This window comes from Bos indicus, chromosome 13 (assembly GCF_029378745.1).
Source record: "Bos indicus isolate NIAB-ARS_2022 breed Sahiwal x Tharparkar chromosome 13, NIAB-ARS_B.indTharparkar_mat_pri_1.0, whole genome shotgun sequence".
NCBI classification, from domain to species: domain Eukaryota; kingdom Metazoa; phylum Chordata; class Mammalia; order Artiodactyla; family Bovidae; genus Bos; species Bos indicus.
Genome location: NC_091772.1, coordinates 37554004 through 37567118, shown reverse-complemented (window position 1 = coordinate 37567118; position 13115 = coordinate 37554004). Strand labels below are relative to the sequence as shown.

Below are 13115 nucleotides of genomic sequence, written 5' to 3'. Positions count from 1 at the left end.
GTTTTTCAACTGCCCTGTGGTTATTTGAATCTCAAATAATATATTCCAGAAATTTTGTACAGGGTTTCTATCAAAATGATGAATCTGAGCTCTAATGTAAAATAAAGTTTCTGCTGTGGTCGGGGGAAATCATTTAAACATCAGGTTTCATATTTTATTTTTAAAGCTTGACTTCTTTGAGTAGTTACACTTGAATATACAATTATTGCAAACTTAACTATCAGCATCACTCTCTGATGTACTATAACATTATGATCTACAGCTAATAAGACCTTTTGAAATAGAAACTGATTTCTAGATATTCACTCACTTGAGAAAAAGAGGTATAATTTCCCCCTTCTTTTATATTTATTAGGTTTTAACTGCAGGCTTTATTTTCTCTGCTCAAAGAACTCATCTATTCTAGTATTGATAATTTCTAAGTTGGGAATTTCAGGGAAACACTGGAGTCTGTCAGTCAGTGATTTGCTGGTTGTTAACAACTTCTATTTTCTAAATTTCTGCCTATAAATAAATGGGTACTATAGGAATAATTTATTTTTATTTTTATTTTATTTTTTATTTTACGTGCTCCCCATCCTGAACCCTCCTCCCTCCCCCCTCCCCATACCATCCCCCTGGGCCGTCCCAGCGCACCAGCCCCAAGCATCCAGCATCGTGCACTGAACCTGGACTGGCATCTCGTTTCATACATGATATTTCACATGTTTCAATGCCATTCTCCCAAATCTTCCCACCCTCTCCCTCTCCCACAGAGTCCATAAGACTGTTCTATACATCAGTGTCTCTTTTGCTGTCTCGTACACAGGGTTATCGTTACCATCTTTCTAAATTCCATATATATGCGTTAGTATACTGTATTTATGTTTTTCCTTCTGGCTTACTTCACTCTGTATAATAGGCTCCAGTTTCATCCACCTCATTAGAACTGATTCAAATGTATTCTTTTTAATGGCTGAGTAATACTCCATTGTGTATATGTACCACAGCTTTCTTATCCATTCATCTGCTGATGGACATCTAGGTTGCTTCCATGTCCTGGCTATTATAAACAGTGCTGCAATGAACATTGGGGTACATGTGTCTCTTTCCCTTCTGGTTTCCTCAGTGTGTATGCCCAGCAGTGGGATTGCTGGATCATAAGGCAGTTCTATTTCCAGTTTTTTCAGGAATCTCCACACTGTTCTCCATAGTGGCTGTACTAGTTTGCATTCCCACCAACAGTGTAAGAGGGTTCCCTTTTCTCCACACCCTCTCCAGCATTTATTGCTTGTAGACTTTTGGATTGCAGCCATTCTGACTGGTGTGAAATGGTACCTCATAGTGGTTTTGATTTGCATTTCTCTGATAATGAGTGATGTTGAGCATCTTTTCATGTGTTTGTTAGCCATTTGTATGTCTTCTTTGGAGAAATGACCCAATCAAAAAATGGGCCAAAGAACTAAATAGACATTTCTCCAAAGAAGACATACATATGTATAAGTCTTTTAAAAATACTATTGTTGCTATAATTTGGCTTGGTTTGGTTGCAAGGCTTGGAGAATCATTTTAGCAATAAAGGGACATTTATTGAGAATGTATTGGTTTGAGTAATGCTGGTTGTTCTAAAGATAAAATCCTGAATCTCAGTGCCTTAATATAATAATTTTTCATTCACATAAGGTCATCTAAGTCAAGAGTCAGGGATGTGGGCTCCTCTCATCTTTTGACTCTGACATCTTTAGCTTTTGCTTTCAAAGTTACTGTTCTCGATCACATCAAGACTCAGAGCAGAAAAGAGTGTGGAAAATCAACCTGTATGTAGTTTTTATGCATCAAGCATAGAAGAAATGCACATCACTTCTGTTTACAATACCTTGTTTGGGATTATCATATGATCACATCTACCTGCAAGGCAGTCTGGGAAATGAGATCTTTCTACATGAGGTAGCTCATGTAGAAGAGGAAGTTAGTTTGATGATTAGCTTTAAGTCTCTGTCACAGAGTTCTTTGGCTGAGAAGTTGAGCAGGAAATTATTAGAAACTCAGATGAAATATTTGCATCTCCCAAGACCTGGGTGGGTGCTCTCATGCTAACTATACTCTATTCTCCATTCTATAGCAACTAGTGAGTCAAATTTCCTAAGGAAGCCGGTATGATTGGTGGAGATAATTACCATGGTCTATAATGAATTATAGATCACTGAACTATCTGGGCCAGGCCATCTCATGGACTATGGCTGATTCATGGGTGGGTTGCCATTGGGTTGAGTGTTTAATTCTTCACTTAATTAGATTGTCACTCCTGAGAAGGTACAACCCACAAAAGCTTTCTTGAGTAAAAAATATGGCTAGGTCATCATCTTATTACTATTGCTACCACCAATAATAGACCTTTATTCTATGCACTCAGCACTGTGTCCAGAACTTGACACGCACTATATTATTGATCTTTCACAACCCCCATATTTTATTAACCATTTCAAATAAAATGAGCCTCTGAGGGATTTCATTATTGAGCCAAGTCTCCAGTGCTGTCTAATCCAAATCACATCATCTTTTCCTTTCGACATTACTGTTCTTGGTTTCCTTCAACTACAAGAGGGGCATTGGGCATGGTGATATCTGTGACAGATGTGACTGGTGACTGGTCCAAGGAAAGGAACAAATTATGTGCAATGGAAATTCCCAAAAGATAAATGCTCTGTTCTAGAACAATCAGAGAAGGTGTGAGGGAAGAACTTGGACTTGACCTAAGTCATAATGTATTAAGTTGGAGTCTGAAAAGAATTCATGGCAGCCATGTTGGAGAAGTAGGGTTCTGGGGTCTTTTCCTTTAGCTAGCATGGGAGTAGATCTTGTAGTCAGAAAAACTATCCCTTAAGGTCTTCTTAAATAGGAATCCTTTTGGAAACACTTAGGATCAAATCTATTTCCTATTGTTTCTGTCTTCATCCCCCAAACAGAGGAAGATGGCCAGAGAATTCTTTTGACTGACAAAATTACTTGCATTGGAAGTGAAAGTAAAGTTATACAATATGGATTCAATATTATTGGGGTATTAAGACACTATTAAAATGGTGAAAATAAATATTCAAAATACATATATCTGCCAAAAGAGTCCTATCCATAATAGGTAAAGAACCCCTACAAACCAAAAATTGAGACAGATAACCCAAAAGAAAATATTTTAAGGGCAAAACACCTGAACAGATACTGCATAAAAAAAAATCCAAAACACAAATAAGCATGTGAAGAGGCATTCAGCTTCAGAGGATCATCAGGGAAAGACAGAGTACAAATCACAACTAGACACACTACATACCCGTCAAAACAGCTAAAAGGAAAAAGGGATAAAATATCAAATGTTGGTGGGGATGTGGAGCAAATGGAATCTTCACACATGGCTGGCAGGCATGCAAACTGGCACAACTACTTTGGAAAACTGTTTGCCAGTTTGTCCGTGGTCAGCAGAATTCTGGGAGGGCCCCCAGTGTTTCTGCTCCCTGTGTCCTTGTGCCCCAAATAATCCCCTCCCCTTGAGTAAGAGCAGGATGGTGTCTATGACAATTTTCCTTCTGTGATTAGATTCCATCACATGGCAGAGGTGAAGAGGTTTATCAAATGTAGTTAAGGCCCCAGATCAGTTTAGTCTGATTCAAAAGAATCAAAAGAGAAATTTTCCTGGGTGGGCCTGACTTAATCAGGTTAACGTAAACCAGGGACTGTCCCTTCCAGAAAGCAGAGATCTGAAGGGTGAGATTGTATGAAAGCTTATGGAGGAGGCCATGTGGCAAGGTCATGAGGGTCACCTCTAGAAGCTGGGAGTAGTCCTGGTCTTACAGCCAGCAAGAAAATAAAGATTCCAGGTCTGCAACTACAATGAGTTGAACTCTCATTAAAATCTGAATGTGCTTGGAAGAGGATTTTCCCTTAGTTGTGCCTCTGGATGTGGACACAGCTGGTCAATATCCAGAGCTCAGTCTGTGAGGCTTTAAGCAGAAGCTTCACTAACCAACTAACACGTGCCAGATTCTTTATGCAAGAAAAAGAAATAACCAAATTGTGTGGTTTTAGGTCACTAAATTTGTACTGGTTCGTTATACAACAAAGGAAAACTGATATTCCTAAGAATATTCCCAACAGAAAGGTATAAATGTATTCACCAACATACATATACTACAATATTCACAGAAGCAATATTTTTTAAGCAATTTAGCCTAAAGCTAAAAACTATCCAGGTGAGCATAAAGGGGACTTTTGGAATGCTGATGATAGTTTATCTCTTGATTTAGAGGCTGGGTACATATGTGTGCCCATTTAACAAAAAATTTTCAAGCTGTGCTCTTTCCTAAATTCAGTTCAGTTGCTCAGTTGTGTCCAATTCTTTGCGACCCCTTGGAAGCAGCACACCAGGCTTCCCTGTCCATCACCAACTCCTGGAGTTGGCTCAAACTTATGTCCATCGAGTCGGGGATGCCATCCAACCATGTCATCCTCTGTCATCCCCTTCTTCTCCTGCCTTTAATCTTTCCCAGCATCTGGGAAAGAAATCTTTCCTAAATTATACTTCAATAAAATTAAAATGACCAGAAATTTACTCTTTCATTACCTAATAGTATAATTACTACTGGACTAGAAAATTTTTTAACAATTATACATATAAAAGTGGTCACATGATTTTGCTTGTGTAATCATCCTAGCCTCAGTCCTTCATGAGCAAAAAATAAAACATTATAGTAAAAGAAAAAAACTTAATTGTCAGCTGTTTGGATTTCTACTTTAATTCTCACATGCTTTTTAGTCAACCCTCAACACATTACTTTGATAAATAATTTTCATCTTATTTTTTTAAGTTTTTATTTATTCTTTATTTTTATTTATTTATTTAAAATTTAAATTTATTTATTTTAATTGGAGGCTAATTACTTTACAATATTGTATTGGTTTTGCCATACATCAACATGAATCTGCCATGGTTGTACACGTGCTCCCCATCCTGAACGCCCCTCCCACCCCACTCCCCGTACCATCATCTTATTTTTAAAAGGAATTAAAATTGGCAGCACATTGAAAATTTTAAAACAATCTTTAGAATAATGTCTTTGTCATTGTTGTAAACTTTAAGTACATATACATCTCTCTCACAGATCTGGGCCACATCATGATAAAATAGAAAACTTTAGTTTCAACACACCTTCCTGAGGGTAAAGTTATAGGTACTTTTATTCCATTTTCAAGAGGAAATATAACTGTTTGCTCATGGTCTTGTGGAGTTAGGCAAAATAATTGACAAATATTCATTGAGGCTCTTAGACATAGGCTACTGTGCTCAATATAGACATGATAAAAAGACATAGTATATTGTCTTTTGGAAGATTTACAGCCTACCTGAAGAAGTGCATACTCAAGCATACTAATGACATATGCTCATATAATACCAAATAAGTGTTAAATATAGAAAAAAGAAAAGAAAAAATAACTGAATTCTAAAATGGTGCCCAAAAGGCAAAGTATTTGGCAGTCAGGGAAAGCTTCCTGGAGGCAGCATGATAGAAAAACAAAATTATTTTCCATTGGGCTTTAAATCTGAGGGTACTTTTAACCTCTTGGAGCTTTAAAGATTTTCATCTGAGAATTAGAGCTGATGCCAATAATTTCTATCTCACCAATGCATGAGATGAAATAACTTAGTAAAATAGCAGGCCCTCCTCCATCCTTCAGATGAATAACTGCTGAGAGTCTCTGCTGTCTTACACTGAGCATCTAGAAGGATGGGGTGATAGGGAGAGGAAGGAAAAGGAAGTGTTGAGGGTTTAAAATGAAAAATAGATAAGAAATGTTGACCAAAGTACATTACAGCATGATGAAAATAAGACTGAACAGTGTTTGGGAAACCCAGAGGAGTAAGGAAAGAAGTTTTCTTACAGGCTGGCAAATCCAGTAATAGCTGGAATTGGTAAGAAAACCAGAAATACAGAAGATTCCATCCCTGAATATTTACCTTTTCAAGTGGGAAGACACTAACACCCATGTTTACTTACATGTATGAACTGACTGGGCTTCCCAGGGGGCACTACCAGTAAAAAAAAAAACTCAACTGCCGATGTAGGAGATGTAAGAGACTATGGGTTTGATCCCTGGGCCAGGAAGATCCCTTGGAGGAAAGCATGGCAACCCACTCCAGTGTTCTTGCCTGGAGAATTCCACAGACACAGAAGCCTGGGGGCTATAGTCCATAGGATGGCAAAAAGTTTCATGAACTGACTAGAGAACAAGTAATGAAACATTACAGCTTAAGTCACGTAGTCTTTGCTTTTTCATCCCACAGGAATTTGGAGACGGGAAAGCTCATAGCATCAGGGAAGCTTGGGGACTCAGTCTAGGAGGATGGGTGGGCATGGATCCAAAGAAGGAAAAGAACGTTTATTCTCAACAAGTGTAGTTTCATGCAACAATTCATCGGAAGTGTCACTGACTTTTACTTAAACATGTCTCAGAACAAAATCATTGGATAAGAGTACTTCTGAGAGATCGTGGAAAAGTAAGGAGGATGTGGCAAAGTAAAAACCCATCTTTCCTAGATGGGAATTGCAAGTTTGAGGCTGTAATGCAAAGGATGGGAAAGAGGCTGAGGTGTCTGATTTCACCCCAAAATAGGAGTTCCTTGAGATTCTAAGGTAAGTGTATGCAGAGGATTTAGATTCTTTTACGAGATTGTTTTCTACACCTCGTTGCTCAATTCCCATCACCAAAACTGTAAATCCCTTGTTGAGCTGTTCACCACCATACAAAAAAGAAATAACTTTCTTAGAAAATTAATATGTTAAGCCATGATCTGTCTCAGCTACACCTGGGTTTGCTTACATTGCTGAGATCAAATGCTAAGGGCACAGTTTCAAAAAGGAGAAGTTAACAGGATAATGATGTCTGCCCATCCCATGGAAAGGGCCTGGTAGGGGGTGAGTTGGTGTTTAGTCGCTCAGTTGAGTCGCTCAGTTGAGTCCCACTCTTTTGCAACCTCACAGACTGTAGCCAGTCATACTCCTCTGTCCATGGGATTTCCCAGGCAAAAGTACTGGAGTGGGTTGCCATTTCCTTCTCCAGGGGATGTTCCCCACCCAGGGATAGAACCCGAGTCCCCAGTGTTTCTTGCATTGTAGGCAGGACTCTTTACCACGGAGTCACCTGGGTAGCCCGGGCGCGGAGGGCGGGGAGAGGGTTAGATTTTCCCCTCCAACTGCAGCTCTTTTACAAAGGTGGGGTTTTTAAAGAGCTTGCTGCCACATCTCTTTTCATACCCTAAAGGCGAGCATGCCCTGCAGAGCAGGTAGCTTGGAGTGCTATACACTAACAGGTTGAAGAGCGTAAGTTCATCTCTGCTTCTTCCCTTGTGTCCCCAAGTCTGTTTTCTACGTCTGCGTCTCTATTCCTGCCCTGCAAATATCTGGGTTTAAATTCTTGACAGTTTTCATCGTGGACCCTTATCTGAGGCAATTTCCTTATCAGAACCATAGGCTTCATAATAACAGCAGTTTCCCAGAGTTGTTGAAAGTATTAAATAAAAGTGTGTATAGAGACTCCATCACCCTCCCAACCCCCCGTGACTGTCAGCTAGTAATAATCAGTACTATATTTATGCGCCTGGTTCCTGGATCTTGCCAAGTTTGGGGGCGTGAGGGTGGGAAGAAGGAGGGGATGCTTGTTTGTTGTGTTGGCGGCACTCTGGAAACAGCCCCCATACCCCGGGCCCCAGCAGCGCGGGATGCCGCGGTCCGCGTCTCCTCTCCCCGCTCCACCCACGCTTCCTCCTAGAGCAACAAGTTCCCCCGCAGGAGCCGCCCGCGCGCCTCCGGCAGCCCTGGTGTTTCCCGGACCTCCGTCCAACTCCCTGGCAGACCCATTTGGGGGTCAGAACCGCGGTGGCCAACGCCCTACCGAGGCAAGAGAACCCGCAGCAGGTGGAAGGAGCCTGAGCCGCGGCTGGGAAGGAGGCGCCACGCGTGGGAAGTCGGGACCGAGTCCCCAGTTCGCGCTGCCCTGGCGACGCACAAGCATCACCTGAAGCGCCCACCGCTCAAGAGTCTTTCCTGGGGTCAGGAGGGAGGACTGGGACCGGAATCCCACAGACTTTCCACCCGGCCAGCCCTCCGGTCGCTAGATCGCACGCAGCCCTCAGTCCTCCAGATTCCGCTCGCCCCGGTTTCTCTCTGCCCTCTCACCCCACCCCACCCCTCGTCAGGTCCCCTAAGGACACTTCAGATCCCTGGCAGGACATTTCGCAGGAAGCAAGTAGATCAGCCGCGACCCCCATCCAGTGCTCTCCGCTCCCTCGCCCTTGCAGACTGGGGACCCTGGAGTCTCCGAAGCAGTTCCGCGGCATCCCGGCTGGGAAACGGCTGAACTCTGACAACTTCTTGGATGGGGATCCCCGCTTTCTGGTGGGAAAGCCAAGCCGGCTGCCCACATACAGGGAGAGATACCCCGACTTCTCCGAGGGGAAATCCCATTAAAATCTACCTCCCCAGCGTCTACCGCTGCAAGTTGAAAACTGGGGAGCCGACTGAGTGCGCTTCGAGGTGGGTGGGCAGGGGCGAGGTGGGCAAGTTTCAGCCCTCGATTTTGAAAAGACAAACCAGTTCTGTTTCCAAGTCTCCTGGAGCTGGGGGCTGTCTTCCCTGGAAAAGGGCCGGGACCAGAGTCAGGCAAGGGAAGTCCTCCTGGCGCGGGGTTCGAATAGCAAGCAGATGAACTGCGATGTCCAAGCTTCCAGCCCTGTCCCTCGGAAACTAGCCTTTCTCCGGGAGATAGGGGCGGGGGGCACATCCCCGACGGGTCTGCCACGCCAAGCCCAGACGGCGGGCACTTCTTGCCTCACCCCCAGGCAGCCTTGAGAACTTGGTCGCTCGGACAGCAGCCCGGGCGCACCGCATTGTTTGAAAGGTGTTATCCTGTTTTCTCCACCAAGTCAAAGGGCGATCAATTGTTTTCATGACCTTCCGAGTAGCATTTGAAGGGCATTTTAATTACATAACCCGTGAAAGATCACCGGAGGCGATGTCGTGTGAAGAGCCGATGGCAGAATATCTGCATCGCACAAGAAAGAAAACTTGCGAATCTGCAATGAGATTGCGCAGGGCTGCCACCGTTTAGAAACAAACATGCGAAATGCAAGGGAGATGCTTACCTTTCGGACTCCAAAACCGTGCTCTGCTGCAACTTGGCGAGCTTCTTCCTCTCCCCCTCTGTGCAACTCCACAAGAAAATGATTCGTGAAGACCGGTCTCTCAGCAGATGCAAAAACCATGACACAGAAGAGGAGCCCCGCGGCCGCCTTCCCCTGGGAGATACAACCACCTCTCATCTTTCTTTGGGAGTGAAAAGTGGTATCAGGAGGCGCGCAGGATGGCGGAGCAGGGTCCCACAAGGAAGGTCCAAATTAAAAAAAAAAAAAAAAAAGATGTAGTTTTTGTTGTTGGTGTTTGTTTTTTGAAAAATCTTTGTGTAGAGGAAAACACTGATTAGGGGTTTGGAAAGCAGCAAATCAGTGTGTGTTCTCCAGCCTCTGGCCGGCGGGGAAGCCGTGTGGTCTGGCAGCCCGGCTCGCTCGCAGCGGTGCTAACGTGCAGAGCTGTGTGTATCTCAGAGAAAGAGCGAGTGTATCTGTGCTTGATGCTAAATCTGCATTTTCAGCTCCTCCTCGGCTCCAGTTCCATCGGGGAGGGAGGAAAGCACCAGCCTGAGTGACGTGCGCCCGCCGGCAGCCAATGAGGGCTGCAGAGACGGCGGGCCTCGCCCCGGGCCGCCCGGGGCCCGCCCCTGCCCGCCCCCGGCCGGGCCGGTGCGCCTCCGCCCGCTGGGGGCGCCGTGAGGCGAGCCCGCGCCCCCGCCCCTTTCAGCACCCTGGAGAGCGCCCCCATCTCCGCCCGGGCCGCGCGCTCCCGGGAAAATCCCCCCAGCTGTAATCCGGTCGGTGGCGCCGGAGTGATGTCATTGTTGGTGGAAATCTGTGGGGCTCTGCAAAGGGAATTACGGTGTGCGCCGCTCCCGAGGCCCCGAGGACAGCTGGGGCACCGGCCTCTCCCTTCTCTGCTTCCCTGTTTATTTTCTGCTGCAAAACAACTCTCTCGGTCTCTTTCCCTCCCTCTCTCTCTCACACACACTCACGCGCGCGCGCACACACACACACACACACACACACACACACACACACACTGAAATCCTACTCGCTTCCCCTTCTCTCAATAACAAAGCGAACATTAACTCTCCTCCCGCCACTTTGGGCAGGCTTAGCTTCCCTTACAGGCAAGGAGTCGGGGAGCGGGGGAACGTAGCCTTCTTGGGGTGACTCTTGGGGGCGAGAGTGCAGGAGCGAGCTATTTTTTAATTTTTTTGTAGGCTCCAGGCGGATCTGGAACGAAACAGCTGGGCAGCCTGGCAGGAGACCAGGCTCGCCCCCACCAGCAAGTGGGATCAGATGAGACTCCTCCAGAAGTCTGGGCTGCTCCGCGGAGACCGCCTTCAAGACGCCTCGGCAAGGACTGACGCCTGGAGGTGCCTTCTCAGGCTTGGGGACATGGCCCAAGGACAGGGAGGGTGCGTCTTGGGGAAGGCACAGCCACAGATCCAGGCACTGGGATGACACTGTCTGAGTGTCCTCGACTGGGGCAAATTCAGGCCAAGTGGCAGAGGGTCAACTAAGTTATCTAGTTAAGCAATGTGCACTCATGTCCTAGGAACTGCTTACTACTGGCTTCTTTCTGCCCTAGTGAGAGGAAGCAGGGAGGCAATGTCTGCAATAAAATGAATGCGATTGTTTTAAAGCAACTCAAACAATATTGAGGTGTACACTGATCTCAACTGTGTAGCTCCAAAGTTCAAAATCCTGCCTTACTTGAATAAGAGATAAGAGGGTTCCCCCCCGCCCCCAGACGCTTAACTATATGCAATACATCCAGAGCAGGGGAGGTGGGAAGGAGAGAGAGATTATAATAATCACACATTACATATATGTGTGTGTGTATTTCAGACTTCCTCCTTTTCATTTTAGCATGAAGTTGGAATCTACATAAGAAAACCACTAACGGTAGAAATGAATACACAGTCCCATGGGACACTGTCTTTGAAGCAGATCTCATTGTTGAAGTTGGCTCCCGGAAAACCTGTTCAGGCATTACCAAATAAAAGTATAGGTTTTACTGAAGATTTTGATAGTAGCACAAGAAATCTGTATACAGTTGTTATTATTATTATTATGACTACCTCTACTACTACTTGAATTCCTTTAAGAAAAACTAAATAAGGTGCTGAGAAGGTGCTAAAACACAAGACTAGAGTAGAGACAAAGTTTCTGGAAAAGTGTCAATAAAAGGGAGCAGAGCTACTCTCATTTCCTGAGTTCTTTACTGCTCAGAGGTTCATTTCTGCTAAGATTAAAAAAAACAAAAACAAAAACACCCTATCTTACTCCATCCCTTATCACTGATAGTCCATCTGTTTGATTTTAACACAAGGTTTTCTTATCTAGAGACTGTCAACTCTTCCTTTCTCTCACTTCCTTATATTTTACCCTATTTTGAATCAAAGTATGAGACCATAATGTGGGAGACCCGGGTTCGATCTCAGGGTCAGGAAAATCCCCGGAGAAGGGAATGGCAACCCACTCCAGTATTCTTGCTTGGATAATTCCATGGACAGAGGTGCAGTCCACGTGGTCAAAAAGAGTCAGACACGATGGAGGGACTAACACTTTCACTTTCACATGAGGCTGGGAAGAAGAAATACTAAGTGGTTCTTCCTACCCTGTATTATCATTTGAGAAAAATGGCACCAAATGTGAAAATTACATTAGATGGATTCACAATCATGGAGAGCATTTCAAAAGCAGCAACAGAGATAAAAATCTAAGTCTTTAGAAAAATAGATCTGAAGAGCATTAAATAAGTCAATTTAGAAGATTATGGGTATTGGGAAATAGTGCTGCTAATGTAGCTAACTCTTTCTGAAAATGAGCATGAAATTACCATCTATTCAGAGACATTTATTAATTTTTTTCTGCAACGACAGAGCAATACTTCATTTCCTAAATAAATTCTAAAAATGAAATGCTAGTCAGTGTTGAATCTTATGTATCTGCATTTTAAATAATTAAAACCATGTAAAATTGGATACAAGCTAAATAAAGCCTGGGTGGCTGATTAGAATAAGCCATTTTTAGTGGTTTATATAGAATGCAGCTCATCGTAATATTGTCAGAACAGCATAGTGAATGAAAATAGAAATTTTTGTGGTGCAAGTACTAAATTTCTAATGTATAACAATGTAGTAAGCAAGTGGAGGAAATGCACTGATATTATTTGAAATACAAATGCACATCCATGTGCATCATGTGTTTTATATAACTATCTCTACCATTTTTTTTTTTATTATCAATAGTAACTTTGTTGTAAAAGGTGAACAGAAGATGGCAGCGGACTGTTTCAAGGACTGAAATGGAATGCCGTTGACAAGAACGCTATTGCAGCTTCTGCTGTCACTGGCTATGTCACTGGGGCCAAACCGTTGCATCTCTCAAAGCCTTTGTCTCCTTATCCGTAAAAGGAGACGGTTGAATTAGACACCTTCCAGATCTGAAAGCAATTTCAAAGAGATGCCCAAGTACAGACTTTGACATAGAAAACATCATCAATAGCTTGAGGAATGTTGAAGACAATCATGCCTTTTCAGTAACATTATGGTGGCCAATAGACCTATTTATTGTTAGGTAACCTCTCTTAAGGGGCTTCCCTGGGAGAGCAGCTGATAAAGAATCTGCCTGCAATGCAGAAGACCCTGGTTTGATTCCTGGGTTGGGAAGATCCCCTGGAGAAGGGATAGACTACACACTCCACTATTCATGGGCTTCCCTGGTGGCTCAGACAGTAAAGAATCTGCCTGCAATGTGGGAGACCTAGGTTCAATCTCTGGGTTGGGAAGATCCCCTGGAGGAGGGCGTGGCAACCCACCCCAGTATTCTTGCCTAGAAAATCCCATGGACAGAAGAGCCTGGCGGGCATAGTCCATGGGGCCAGAAAGAGTCAGACATGACTGAGCGACTAAGCACAAACACAACCTCTCTCAAAGAGTCTTATATTTAC

General features: G+C 43.9%; 1 protein-coding gene across 1 annotated transcript in view; it reads right to left on the bottom strand.

The window, feature by feature from the left end:
- The window catches only part of PCSK2 (proprotein convertase subtilisin/kexin type 2), a 239107-nt gene extending 229416 nt beyond the window's left edge, over positions 1 to 9691 (bottom strand). The window contains exon 1 of the mRNA XM_019973253.2: positions 9167 to 9691. Coding sequence (XP_019828812.1) covers positions 9167 to 9343 — 177 coding nt within the window. The 5' untranslated portion in view covers positions 9344 to 9691. The remainder of the gene's footprint in view (positions 1 to 9166) is intronic.
- Between the last annotated feature and the right edge of the window lie 3424 nt (positions 9692 to 13115).